The 15,254-nt window shown below is 41.1% G+C and overlaps 1 protein-coding gene across 1 annotated transcript in view; it reads right to left on the bottom strand.

The window, feature by feature from the left end:
- The window catches only part of CDH20 (cadherin 20), a 38,197-nt gene that overhangs the window by 4,823 nt on the left and 18,120 nt on the right, over nt 1-15,254 (bottom strand). The window contains exons 6-9 of the mRNA XM_082045502.1: nt 12,923-13,176; nt 9,460-9,596; nt 6,797-6,918; nt 4,788-4,905 (exon numbers count right to left, since the gene is read on the bottom strand). Of these exons, the coding sequence (XP_081901628.1) occupies nt 4,788-4,905; nt 6,797-6,918; nt 9,460-9,596; nt 12,923-13,176 (631 nt within the window). The remainder of the gene's footprint in view (nt 1-4,787; nt 4,906-6,796; nt 6,919-9,459; nt 9,597-12,922; nt 13,177-15,254) is intronic.

The following is a 15,254-nucleotide window of genomic DNA, read 5'->3' as shown; positions in this document are numbered from 1 at the left end:
TGATTTTCTTCAGTGCAGAGACTCAGGCTGCATGCAGGTAAATCAGCTGTATTATCTGCTGTAGTCTGAACATCAGAAATGATACGATGGCTTTTAGGAGTGAAATCCGGACTATTATATACAGCCAGATATGGAATATATCAAAACTCAAGCTAGATTTGCTTGCTACTTGCTAGACTTAAATTATGCTCCAAGTTCCATGTTTTGTGCTGTAAATCTTATGGCATCAGACAGTACTGGCACACTTAAGTATTGAGACGTTGGGCTCCACTGTTCATGAGATTAGTTTGAATTCAAGACATGCTTTTAAAAGGTACCTCAGAGTCTTTTATTTCTTGCATGCCAATGACATTTCAAGCTTATATTCTGAAAGTGTAAAATTCTGAAGTGTGTGTGCATGCCTGTACGTGAATATAAGGTGACATTGTAGTGATTTAAAACATGTGAGCCCAAAAACTAGAGCTTTGAGGATAAAACACCCGGTACAAGATGAAATCCCTGAAGTTGCTTAAAACTGAGTACATGTCAGTGTTCACTGATGTCACCGCTCTCTGATATGCCATGGAGCTCCAAGTATGTGCAGCAGGTGTGGACAGACTTAATTTTCCAGGGTGTGTCTCAAAACCCAGCAGAGAGCAGCACCCTGCGTCTCCTGTGGTTCCTGGGCAAGGGGTGCACTGTAGACAGGAGCACTTGCCTCCTGCAAACCTCCTCTTCTGGGGCACCCCAAGTGTTTATGTGCCCTCAAATATGTGCTTCCCAGCTATTAATACCACATCTTTTCATCACTGGGCCTGAGAAAAAGAGTGCACCCCAAAGAGCAGAAAATGGCAAAGTGCCTGTATTTATGCTGTATCAATGGAAACATCTGAGTCACCTTAACAGTGTAGTAATTTGGTTGCGTTTCTCTTTTATGGATGAAACACCCAGTCTCTTTAAACTGACTTACAATAGAAGTCACAAATGTTATCCAGGTGACAGCAAACTTTCATTTTATGTAAAATACTCTTTGTTGGGGAGAAAGACTTCATTATTCTGAGCTGGTCATACTTTGTCTGTAAAAGAAGTCACAGGCAGTGAACCTGACTGAAGCTGTGCAAAATGAGTTAGTGACAGATCTCAAGTGTTTTTAAACATAATTATTTTTTTCAAACCAAACCCAAGTTTCTATAAGCAAATACCGAAAGATATGTTTGTACATATACATATTTTTGCTGTGATGTGCTGACCATATCACCCAAGTCTGAAATGTTTTTTGTGATAAAAGTCTCTTGGTGACTATTGGCATTGCATTTCATCCATTTTAATTTGTTTTGGTTTGTATTAGGCAGACATCCAAGTCATCCCTAAAGAAGCACTCTACCTGTTACTCTGCAACTGCAAAACATTGGTGCCAAAGCTTGTTGTGTGACTCATCAAAAGCCAATGTGATTTGATGTGCTACTGCAGTGCAAAGGACATGCTGGAACGTGATGCAGCATAGCAGAAAGTGGAATACAAAATTATTTTCCAAATTTGATATCTGCTAAACCACAGCCATCAAGTGAAGAGGGCTTGTGAGGACATGAGAGCCCCATTATGTTGGAAAAAAAAAACAAACGTGACAAGAATGCACAATATTTTTGCATCACACATTCCAATGCAGCATCTTTGGCTCACAGAGGGCTGGATGGTAACACTTAGCTGCAGTGCTGAGCAGAGATATTGAAAACTGCAGCATGGCAGGGCCCCTGCCTGTGTGATCAGCAGCAGGAGGTTCCAGCTGTACTCCCCACGGGATGCAGGCTGGTGTATTCATGTGGTTGTGAGAGCAAACCATGGAGCATTTCCTTCCTGCAGTTGTCTGCCCCAGTGCCAAAGGTGTATCTCATCTCTCTGGAAAGCGCAGGGGAATTAACCACTGTGTAGGGCCAAACTCTGAGATCTGATCTAATCACCGCCTTTCTCACAGGAACGGCTTGGTTTCTTTCTGCATGCATCTGTACAAGAGTGGGGGATGATTAGCCCAGAACTTCTCTTAGTTTTAAAAAACTGATTGTAATAATTATGAATAGTTAGAAAAAACATAAAGAAATATTTCACCAGGAGTGGGAGAAAGAGCACAAGGAAGCAGGAATTACAGACACCACTGGCTTGAGGAAGGGGTCACATTTTTTTCCTGGGTATGTTCAGCTCACTGCTTTTGCACTCTGACAAAACAAGGTAGACCAGAGTTTTAGGGAAGGAAGAAATAGCCAAAAATTTTCCTAGGACAAATTAAAACGCAATGAGGAGGATTGCCAGAGGCTTCCAATGACAGGCCTGGTGGTGGTGTGATTCTGATGCCTGCACCCATTAAAATGGACACTCTCCTCATGAGTCCCCACTACCCACAGAGGGAGGGCAGCAGTTTAGGGTCAACAGAACATCAGCTCAGAGTTTTATTTGGAAATGCCTTAAGGTTATTTTGTTGTTCATTCTATTCTTACAGCAAGCCTCTTTTGCCAAATTTTTCCCAGCATAATTTCACCTGGATTTAAAGTGGGGGACAACAGCTGCCAATACCCTACATTAGTAACTGAAGAGATAGGAGACCCCAGCTCAATTCCCTGCTTAATCACATATATCTATGCGGCCTTGGGAAGTCCTTTATGCCCAGATCTTTGCAGATACTTACACGCCTATCTCCCATGGATTTTACTGAACTCGAAGGGAACCAGGCGTGTAAGTAGCTTAATTTCTCCTTGCTCCAGATCCCCGTCTATAAAGTGGAGAACAATAGGATTTCTCTGTCTGCCACAGATATGTGGAGAATGAATAGACTGAAGACATTCTCAGAGACTAAAGTTACAAAGGCCAAAGAAATATGTAAAACAGCTCATCAGAATGCAAACTGTGATCTATCTGTTGCTCACTACAAATGAAGGTTTTATTTGTTGCCATGAAGGCTGCATACCTTGCAGTTTCTTTCACTGTGATACTGGATGACCAAGGAACCAGCACCATTGCTAATCTTAATAGTGCCTTCCTGCAGCCTGGGAAGCATTGCTGTCTCCTTGCAAGGTGGGTTCTGTTTCTTGTCTTGCTACCCTTGGACATACAGGATAGTTACCCTCTCTGTGACTGGGTCATATAATTTATATAGTCCTTAGTGGTCCCTAGGTGAAAATATAAATTATTATTACTGAAATGATTACTGCACTCCAAATTGCTGAGGCAGTAAGTTAATCCTTAATGTGTATATTTCAAATAGTCAGTGATTTGATACTTAACATTTTTATTTCAAATTTGTAACCAATAGTACCCTAGGCTTCTTCTGATATATGTATCTCTGGAAAAACTGGTGTTTTACAGAGAGCGGGAGGCACAGCCATTCAGTCACTGCTGTCAGTATAAATTATTGCAAGTAAGGCCTTAGACAGAAAAAGTGCATCTCATGCCGGGAATTTTGTGAGTTTCTTTTTTTGGAACAATGCCTTGAGGATGAAGTGAGCCTAGTTTGTCAAATGTTTTAACAATAGTTGTGTTTCATTTGTTCACTTATTTTTGCAATACATATTAAAAAATAAAAAATAGGGAGGCAATGAGAGAGAGGGGGATAAAAATGCAAGAAATTGTGTGTGGAAACTTCAGGGACACCATAGAAAAAAATGCTTTTTGGGATGAAAAAGCAATGCATGCTGTGGAGGAGGGCTTCAGGCTCTGCAAGTAGCATCTTTTTAGTAGCATCTTTTAGTGAAGGCTTTATTAGCCTCTATGTTGCTTTTTAATATGCCTTCAGAGGCAGAGATGGGGACTTACGGAAATAAGTGTGACAAGTAGGCATGTGTGGGAGCGTGGGTGGGCACTCTGCTTGGAGACTGGCTGCAGGCACTGCAGGTCCCTTTCTCCCCATTTATTCTGGAATCCTTGTGATTGGTGGCACTTTACCCACTAAACTACTGAAATCCAGCCCCTTCGTACTGATTTTCAAAGGTCTGCAGCAGGTCACTCAAGGTCATCCATATTTCCTGATGAAGGCTGGTGTGGACCTGACCTTGGCACCATTGTCTGCCCAAAGAGATCCTCATCAGTGGTAGACATGCAAAGCCTGTCACAGTGGGGCTTTTCTACAGGCTCCAAAACTACCAAAGCTTCCCCAAAAGAAGCAAATTTCACTGGTTAGGACACTCAAATGCCAGTGTTTTGCCATGAGTCTTCTCATTATATTTCAGTTTCTACTTAGCGCATCTTACACAGACTTGTAGTTGTACGCCAAGTTGCCCCCCGAAGGCTTTGCATCTCCTCCCTGCCTCCCTCCCTTTTTGAGGGAAATCAGGGTGTGCAAAGAGGAAGAAAAAAAGTGCTTGGGGGAGAAGACTGAACAGTACAAGAAGCTTCCCTTTCTGTGCCTGGGAGAAAACATGAGTTCAAAAAAAGAGCAAAGTAATTCCCTTCAGATTTGTCTCCTAGTTCCAGTTGCTATCCTACCTTTAAGCATCTCCTTTTGAATGAATGCAATTTCCACTCTGGTAATCCGAGATGCCTGCAGCCTGACCACAAAACCTGAATTTGCACAAAACACTGGCACATTTCCTCGAAGAAGAAAAAATGGCCTCTTGCTAGAGAATATTTATAGAGAATAAAATATCATATAACCTTCAAATGTATTAAGAAATATGTCATTTTATCACTGCCTTTAAGGAGCAGGTGTCACTTGGTATTATTTGAAATGGCAGTCTTATCACACACTATAAGCCACAGCCTCTCAAGTCCAACTCTGGCATTAGAAATTAGAGTAGCTAACTGTCTGTGTCCACTCTGATTACCTTGATTGTCCCTTAGAGTAAAGTTGGGGTTGTTGGCTGCCTCTGGAGCCAGGCTGTAGTAGAAGTGCTGACCCTCCTGTGGGTCATCCCTGTCAATCGCACTCACTGTCTGGATCAGCTACAGAATACAAGAACAAAGCAAGAAACAGGTAAGAAGCAAAAATATATACAGTATAAATAAATAAGCAAACAGATAATGTATATATATGTATATAAATACAAGCAGCTGGAGCACTGGAGTAAAACTGTCTTCCTGAGGTACAACAGATGAATAACAAGAGACTCAAAACCTTGCAGGCTCAATTTATTTTGCTATCACTTTTACACAAAAGAGGTGATAGTCAGTTTGGTTGAAATAACAGGCACTTCCCCCCTGCTGAATCCCTATCTTCTATTGCATGTTGCTTTTTTTTTCTTTTGAGGGCCCAGGGTGTTCAGAAGATGGCATTGTGCATTAGAAAGCTTGTAAGAAAGCCCATACTTATTTTCAGCTTAGCTTTAGCAGGTAGAGAAGGTTTTCAGGTTGATTATTTTATCACTCTTTTAATTTTAAATCAGTTAAACTCTTCCCAAGATGTCAGTGGAAAAGAAAGAAAATGCAACCATGCAGACACTCTGCATATGCAATAAATAACACCATGGAAAGCAACTAAGACAATGTTAAATCCAGAAGATTTGTCACCTCACCTGTAGAGGCTTAGTAAAGTAGGTCTAACAGCTGGAAGTACAGTGAGCGATAGCTCTATCTGAGCAAACATTCTGACATCTTTTTAGACAAGGAATAAATCTTCACCTGGGTTTTTGCATTCAAAAGTTGTTTTTGAATTCAAAGGAAAACGACAGACCAATAAAGTCTTATTCAACACATTAAAACGGATTTCAGAACTTTTCAAAATGTAGCAACAAAATTTGGCTTTCTCTCCTGAAAGAAGCAGACCAAATTAGTGTGCATTTCTTGGAAAGCTTATTATTTAGGCCACTCACCCTTCAAAACCAGGAAACAGACTAGGCAATGATTTATATTCCCTATATTATTAAGGACCTTCATAAATTAGTGGGATGAAATTAACCTGTATGTAATAGTTGTGAGGAGAGTTGCCTCAGCAGTGAATAGCTATTTCATTCTGCTTTACAGCAAGATGGGAGAAGGTTCAGTGAACATGCAGGGATATTGTTAGCATAATATTTCCTTCACAAACCATGAGTGGTGTGTCTGTGTGTTTGCACTGTGCTGTGTCAGCTGTGCGCTAGGAGATACAAGTCCCCAGTGTGGACCCTGGGTGGTGAAGCATGAGGTCGCCTCCCAACAAGTGATCAGCGGTGGAGTTTGCATCAGCTCCAGGAAGGGAGAGCTCATATCTATCTGTGGCACAGGCAGACCTCATTCAAGGACTTTGATGTGTTTTGGAGTAGACAGGTGCAAAAAGCAAGCACTGCTTGCTTGGATGTGCTGGTCTACAGTGTTTGGAGCTGGAAGTCATGTGTTTTCTACAACTCTCTGCCATCTCCAGCTCACAGCAGAACAGATCCAGTTTGTCACCCCTTTGAAGCCGATATAGTATGTTATGTCCAGCTCATGCAACTCCAGATGTGCTTAAGGCTTTTATAGATGAGTCTTTTAAAAGTAAACCTTGTCTGTCACGCATAGGCCTGACCGACTCCATGGCCCTTCTCATGACACTTCTGCCCTCTTTGTTGCTGCTACAGGACACATGGAGGTGATCGCCTGCTGGCACCTGCCCAAGGGAAAGCTTTGCTTCAGCTGTGCTGTATATTGCACAGTGAGTCTGGACACTACTGCATGAGAAAAAAAAAAGGTGCTATGTACGATGTCAATCCTGGTGTGATGTGCTTGCCTTTGGAAAGCAGCACTGACAGCTGCTGACAGAGTTTAGATAAAACATGTGGTTAGCTGAGCCCTCATTTCAGCGCTCATCCTTTCCAGCATGATGCTTCCACATAGGACAGCATTCCCTCCAACAACGCCTGGTGTTACCAGCATTTCTCACCTGCCCTGCTTTGGCGTTTTCACAAACAAAAGCTTCATAAAACCTCGCAAACTCTGGTGCATTGTCGTTCACATCCAGGACTTTCACTGTCACGGAGACGCTGCCCACTTGCAAGGGGTTGTCTGGAAGGAGAGGCACAATGTAAAGAAGGGCAGTGTACAAGAAGGGGAAAGGGGCGGCTCCTCCCTCTGCTCAACAGGTAAAGCAGCCCTTTTGCTACTGACCTGTGTTAAATGACATTTTTGCATTGGGAAATGCAGTCGCTTGGATGTTGTGTGACTTGGAATGAAGCTGCAAATGCTGTGGTCTATCCTGGCTTCCCATCTAAAAACATCTTTTTCAAACGAATTCTGTGAAAAACTTTAACCTGGTTCAGCTCAATGGGACTATTTCAGTACCAAAAGTTTTAGACAATGCTTTGTATTTTTTTCTATTGCCCTTTGACTGGGTGATACTGTTTGTTGAGCCTCAGTACTGGTGGCATGAATTAGGAAGGGACTCTTTTAAGGATAGGCTTGTTATTTAGAGCTTGTTGAAAGTGGCAATTCTGCATTTCAGATACATTTTTGCTCAGAATTTATGTTCCTTGAACTCAAAAATAGTGTCAAGTCTTTGATACTTTGTACACGGGGGGTTTAAAATGTAATAACACATGAAATCATAGAGAAAAGCTTTCACTGATGCTTAAAATTGCAATGAAAATTTTACATTCTGCATGACATCATTTGTGATATTTCTGTCCCACTAGTTCATTAGCTTGCTTTGCCAGTAAATCCAGACATCATTTCACATAACTTCACAATTTCCAGACTAAGCAGCTACAGAAGAATTTTTTTTTTTACTGTGTTTTTCTGCCATAAAACATCTTTTCCCCCCTTATTGAATGATAAAATGAAATTTTAGACAGAAAGAAAAAAAAAAAAAGAAATTCATTATTAAGAGGTCAGAAAAAGTACAAAAATCAAGAAAATTCTTAAAAATTTGTATTCTCACCTTTTTAGCCATACCACTTCATGCATTTATCCCCAAATGTACCTCCCTTTATAGCAAGAAATGATACGTTCATATAAAAAACAGAGAATTTTGGAATTTTCTTAAATGATGTACTGTATCCATAACAAGTGTCACATTGTATCAGTAAGATAATACTCTCAAACTATATTGTTTCTCCCTAATTTATAATTTAATCCTTCAGCTTTCCACATCCCCATGAATATCTTGCTAACACATCTGTCACTATGGCAGATGAATGTCTGCATTTACACTCTAAGTAATATTGATCTAACTTATAAAACTAGGAGTTTTATTCAGGAGTGCTCAACTATGACAGTTTTGAATCTTCACTAAATTAAAATATTGTGCTGCACGTGTACAGAGCAAAACTGACAGGATTGATGGAGGATGAGTCAAACCAAGACCTTCATATTGCTCTCACCCTCAAGTGCTGCTGCAGGGGCAGCTCTTACAGACTTTTGTGTGTTGTGTGTGTGTGTGTATGTGGATCTACACGGAATTTTAATGTCCGTTGGTGGCTCAAAATGAAACTGCCATCAAAATAGATGGAGTGAGATCCTATTATGTCACCAACCCCTCTCGCTAGTTAAAAAGGGGACAGAAAGGCACCATGTGCTGGAACAACCTAGAGATCTGTGGCAGAGTCACACCCCGAATCTTGTGAAATTTTCCTTCTGCTAACTCCAAGTTGGCTGATTTGGTTTTGGACAAGCTTCTCAAAACTTTTTTTTCTTCTCAAACTGCCCCACGTCTCTGGTACAGCTGGGATGTGCAGGAAGCTCTCTCAGACATGTGGAATGGTTCAGCTATTGGCAGGAAGCTTCAGAAAAGCTGCTGCCCCCAGGCAAATGAACTGAAATCCTGAGCAAAAACTATGTGGACCAAAGAGCTTTCGGGTGAAGATTGGGTGAACCTTTTCTTTTATTTGCTTATATATCCCAGGCTTCTTTATGAAGTTCACATCTGTTAGTATTTCAAATCCAGCTAAATTTTTCATACTGACACTATGTAATGATCAGCATCTCCTTGTTCTCATAGCTTTGATAAAGATCTGGCATGGATGAATCCTGAGCTGAGTTTTAGCTCATTATAAAACTCAAAAGTATAAGGAGTTCAGCATAGTAGAAGATCCCAAAGCTCTCTGGTCCAAATTATTTATGCAACAAGCAGACGGTGATGACATTTGCTTGCTGTTGAACCAGACTAGATTTCAAGCAGTGACCCGGCAGTGTAAGATCATTGCTGCCTACCAGTCCCAGCACCAGGCAATCTTTCCATGTAGGACAGGCAGCTCTGGTAGCTTTGCAGCCTTTGCAGTGCCTGCTTTAGCTGCCTTGCCCTTCTGGAGAGAAACAGCTCTTACAGAAACACATCAGGAAGAGTTTTAAATAAATCCGTGGAATACTAATGAATTGAAAAAGTAGCACTCTATATTTAATTGCCAGCCTCTACTCCTCCCACTACCTTGTGAAAAGGAGCATAAAAAATAAATAAAATGCAGTGTTTGCTTGTTGATGTCAGAAGAGTAATTCAGCTAATATGGCTTTCCACTCAGTACATAAGAACATGTGAATTGCTGAATTCATGTCTCTCAGCCTGCTTTGTCTATTGTATCTTTTTAATCTATGTACAGTCTGCATTTTCCTTACTCAGCTCCATGGCCAGTACAGTGATGTTGTGCCAAGAAACGTCCTCCCGGTCAAGAGGTCTTGCAGTCATCAGCGCTCCTGATGTAATGTCGACATAAAAGAACCGCCCTGGATCACTGCTCCTGTCAATTGAGTATCTGCAAGAGCACATGTTAAAAATATTATGCGACCCTCGTGAAAACTGTGTGCTATAGCCAATGAAGTATCGCAGCAATGGGAATACTGTTATATACGGCAGATCTACATTCTTCCACAATCTAGTTATGTGCTGCATTGACTTGTATAGGTACAGAGTGAGATGCTCAAAAAACTAGGAGCTCATGTGGCTAATGGTGTTTAACGGTGAGTAGTACTTGGATAGAGCTGGAAGACAGGAAGATTTAGAGGAAGAAGCCTCAAAGCAAGGCACAGCTCAGCACAGGAACATCTGCTTTACAGATAAAATCTGTCAGTGTGATTTCTTTTTCTAAGCAAAATAATTATGCCATTTCCTTGGGCACAATTCAGACAGGATGAAAATGACTTTACATTGGCTTGTTCTTCGAGCACTTAGGATGATGAGGCGGAACTGTTCCCTTCCTTGTGCTTTTGTACACTCTCCTCCTTCAGGTGACTAAACTCCACCTGCATCCTAGACCATTCTACTGATTGAGCCATGCCAGCGCAAAGGGGGATGATGATTGGCTTTCTCATATCAGCCAGCCAGAAAAACAGCTCCCTCTGTGAGGCTGATTCATCATCATTACTGAACCTGCCTGGTAATTATGTCAGTTTAATGCTGGGAACAAGCTTCTCATGCTCGTGAGCAGGGGAGCGTGGTGGTACCTGCAAACCAGAAAACTCAGGCAGGGCGGAAGCTGATTGACACCTGTCACTGCTGTACTTGGTCAGAGGGACTGTTTCGCAGCGTGTGTAAAATACTCAGTACCCTTTTATGTATTACCCTTCTCTTAACAGCAATTTGTATGAATTGGCTTCCTAGCCAGCTGTGTTAGTGTGGTAAGAGATCCTTGGCAAAAGCCAGGCATGTGCCTATGGAAATGCCACAGCCTAGAAGAGAGCCTAGGTTTATTCTCATTTTTGTTGATTCTTTCTTCAAAGTTGATGGGAATTGAAAGCATTACTTATAATGGATGCTGCATGGGGCTCCTTCTTCTGAATTTTCTCATTTCAGTACAAATACATTCACTGGAACAAGCATGTCAACCCGATCTTTATATAGACACTTATTAAATAACGGGGATATAAAATACTATTGAGCTGTGTTGTTAGGAAATTCTTTTACTTGTTTTTATAGAAAAATCAAAGAGGGTGGGATGGCAGTTTTGCTTCCCTTCCCACCTCTCCTTAAACAAAGATATTTCTCAGGCACTTGACTTATTTAGGATATAAGTAGGAGTGTTGCTATATTTTGCTATAATAATTATTCTTGTATGAAGGCTATAAAAAGAATTTGTGACAGTTTAAGGCCAACAAGTATGTGAAATTGAATATGGCCCTGTGATTAGTGGTGCAGTATTAATCACTGGTGTCAAGAGGCACAGGTGGAGTCTTCGTCTGGATTCTCCACATAAGTTCTCCTGTTAATAAGACCTGCTCCTTCACACTCATTTCCACTGTATTCTCCAGCTAATTTTCCTGAATTGCTTAACAACAATCATGGTGTATTTCCAGCAATCAGAATTTCACAGTATGGAAGTCCAGATTCTGGATGCTGGGAAAATGAGGATTTAAGAGTTCCTCTGTGTTTACTGAGCCATTTTGAAATGAGTCCTGCCTTTTCCATTCTTGAAAAAAGTGTCAAAAGGTGAGGTCAGATCACAGTTTTAAAATCATTTGCATTTCATCTTGTGTAACAAAATATGTACCTGGGATTTTGTTTTTCTTATCTTGCCCTGTGCAAAGTGAATGCAGAGAAAGCCTAAAGCATTGCCTGGCTGATACTGTACAGAGCTAGCATGGACGGAAGACACCATATAAGAGGAAAGGAGAACCAAATCTTAACATTTCTGTCTTAGATAGCCTTACAAATGGTATTTTTTTCCCTGTTTCCTCCATCCCAATAATTTATGATTGTACGTACGAGGTGTGAGGGAGGATAGAGAGGAAAATGGGAAGGAAGAAAGATAGGAAGAAAAAGATGAAGAAAGTTGGGAAGGAATGGAGTTACAAAGGAGTCTGTGCATATCCAAAACATTTTTTTTAATATATCTTTTGTGATGCATTCTGTACTTTATAGAGTGCTATTTCAGCAAGGGTAGTCACTGGAAAGCTCTGAAGAAAAGTAAGAAAAACCTCATTAAAAATAACAATGAACACTTCTGCCTCCTGATAGTCCACAGAATTATTCTTATACTATTTGAAGCAGATTACCACAAAGCTGTTTGCACTACAGTGTTTGGATAATGCTAGACAGTAATCATCAAAATAGGATACGAGTGGAAAAAAGTTTAAGGTAATGAAATTGTGATGGAGACAGTATAATACTTAGTTCTACTGAAGAATTTGCAACAATGTCATGAGAAGTATGATAACCTTATAATGCAGGTAGAAAAGACAGATATATTAAGGTAGCAGAGGTGAAAAAAATAATTGCAGCAGTGACATAGAAAGCAATATCATCAAGAAGAACAGGCTTTGTGTCTGCTCAGATCTCCTGGCTGAAGCCCACAGAGTTGGTCATATAGATTTTGGTTTCTTCAAAAGCTCCAAATATTTGGTTTTGACTCCCTCCTGTATTTCCCAGGACTGTTGCTGAACAGAGACAATTTAGAAGCTGGACTGATACAAGGTTTGGCAAAGATCAGCTCAACAGCTGAAGCATTTTTCAGATGAGAGAAGGAACCGACCTGCAGGGATTGTTAACTTGCAGTAACCTGGAGCTTCTGCAGGTTGTAAAAATTAGTATGTGGGCTGGCCTTAGAAAAAAACCAGTCTTCTCTGATAAACTGGGCTGACTTGGCAGCCACCATAGAAAAGAGCGCTTGTGATCACACAAATCTGCTCCTTTGGCTCCTTGCTGAGTTGCCGCTATGAAGCTCCCATAGCTGTAAATACAGCTTTACCTTTCTTAACTCCTCTGGGAATACCTAGCTTTGCAGCTTTGACCAGGCACTATATAACTTAGTGGTTCATGAATATTTATTAGCATGCATTCAATCTACTCCAAAAGTAGCTGTGTATTTGAGCTGTTGACAAAGGTGGGCTTTGAAACAGAAGGGAGAGAGGGAGGAGAAGATGCGAACATTCTCCATACCACAGAAAAGGCAAGGGTGAGCTCCTGCATTGCTTTGGCAGTCATAGCAAAGCCGCTCAGTGTGTGTGATCTGGTTTGACTAAACCCACTGATGACTACCACAGGCTAAAAAGAAAGGGAATTTCTCTTGTTTCAGCCCCATCACTGCCCCACCAACCAAAAGTACCAGGGAGCGCTCCTGGGGGAGCACACAAGGAGAGGACAGACCTGATGGAGTTGTTGGTCACATCCGGGTCCTTGGCAGAAATCATCTGTATGGTGGTTCCAATCTCCACGTCCTCGGGCACTTCCACAAAGTAGAAGCTGGGCTCAAACACTGGAGGTTCATCCACATCCTCCACGCTGATGTGGACAGTGGTGGTGTCACGGAAGGGACCCAGGTTCAGGAACCGCATTTCCAGGTGGGGGTTGGCACCCTCTACTTTCAAGGTGTAGCTTTTCTTGCTCTCAAAACTTAAAGGCTGAGGAGAAAAAATATATCTAGCATTAGGCACACTGAGCTGTATGATTTAGGCCATATAAGTCTAATTTTCAGAAGTAAAAGTTGACCTCTAATATAAACCGATGCTTTTTTTTTTAATAAATCTTTTCAATGATTTTTAATTATAAGAGTAACAAAGATAAATATTTGCAGATGGAGAGAAAGCATCAAGTGACAGTAGTATTACGAATGACACTGCCTATTTTTTATTTTTTTTTAATTTGATAGTTGAACTGAAAAAGCCAGGACAGATATTTGCAGATCACTTCAGAACACATATCCTTTCATTCTTCTTGCTGAAACAAAAATAAAAATGGATGCACCACCATTGCATTGTGATTCACACAGTGTGTTTCATTCCACTCTGTGAAATAAAAAAAAAAAAAAGACAGAAACAGACAGTATGGGAGCACCTGAAATTAAAGATGTGAAGAGTCAGTACTCAAAAAGGGGTACTGGTGGCAGGGACATGGGTGCTCACCCCTGAGGCAGAGGTCCCAGCCAGGATCCTCTTTTCTCCCTGGTGAGATCAGACTGTCGTCTCCAGAGCACCCACCTGTCAAGCTGCTAACAGGCTCCAGAGGGAGCAGGGGACACGACAGCCTCTCCAGTCTGTATCAGTAATCCATCCTCTCTACAAGTGGGGTTTTTAACTTCCTCGGTGAGTGTCCGAAACACATGTTCACAATCCAGGTGTGCTGGGTGCTAGGATTTGAATCTCCTCCCTGCCTAGAGAATAATTTAATTTCAAAGCATTATGAGATACCCCTGACCTCTTCCTGCGGCAGCTCTTCCATTTCGTACGAAATACTCAAGTATTATTTGAAACAAGGAGTGGGAATGGCAATTTTTTTTTTTTCTCTTTCCTGGGATAATGGATAAAGGGGAGGGGGCAGCTTCCTCTGTTAGTAGTTTTATGAATTTGATTTCCTTTCTAGATAAAACTACTTATTTGATGAATACAGATATAGAAATAATGTTGCTGGCACTGAACTTTTCAATAAATAAATATTTCATCTGCTTTTCCTCTTCTATTCACAGATCCCTAAAGAAAATAAGGCCTCTCCAAAACCTTCTTAGACCTCAATAGAGAATTCTATATTTAATGTGCCATTTACTAGTCTTGATATGAGATGACTAAAAGCATCTGACAATGACATCATGAAAGGATCATTCCAAAATATACAAAAAATTTTCATCAGATGAAATACACCTTATAGAGGACACAGTCATACTTCCTTGGTTGCAGACAAACCAGGAAAGAAATCTCCCTCAATTCTTAGGGTTGCCCAGTAGAGCAGACTCCTTTTAGTTACATGAACGTCTTTCAAAACATGCAGTTTTATTTGTACGTAGGGATTTGAGCATTGTGTGTGGAACTGCCACGCAGACCCTCGGTTCATTCAGACTCCAGAAAGATCACTGCTGTTCCCATCCAACATCTTTGTTTTTCCTAGTTAGCTCTTTCTTTTTGAAGACCTACCACCAGCCTGGGGCAGGAACACAGGAGGAGGAGAACAAAGCAACCAGAAGACAAAGGTAGGAAGATCATTACTGTAGCAATGAAGTCCTCCTTGGTCAGTCATAACTCATCTCTTTTCTGCCCTGCTCGATAGTGCAACCGGGAAATTCTGCAGCCATGAGATGTGTATTAATTTAAGCAATATCAGCAGAATTTCACATGGTCAGGCATGGCAGAAGTGTATACTATCAGCCTCAAAACGTGCCCTGAATTCAGGAGAGGCTTCAGTACTTGTCTACTGCCACAAAAGCTCCTTTCTGAAGAAGTGGGAACATTGCAGTGACATATAAAAGCTTATGCTTTCACAATAAAATTACCAATACAGAGGTCCTGCACAGGAATGCCCAATGAAAGACTGGAGTTCTTGAAATTATAAAAACTAGAACTCAGCATTTGGTACATGGGGTTAAGGAATGAAGACGAATGGGAACTATTTTTTTTGCACTGAGGAAGATGACGGTCCAGTATTACTGGAGATGTTGTCCAGCGATACAGTAAGAACTGTGCAACCTGTAGCAGCAGGTACAGATGATCTG

Source organism: Streptopelia decaocto, assembly GCF_964273445.1.
Source record: "Streptopelia decaocto genome assembly, chromosome: 2".
Taxonomy (NCBI): Eukaryota; Metazoa; Chordata; class Aves; order Columbiformes; family Columbidae; genus Streptopelia; species Streptopelia decaocto.
Note: the sequence above shows the minus strand (reverse complement) of the source record. Positions and strands in the feature narration are given on the sequence as shown.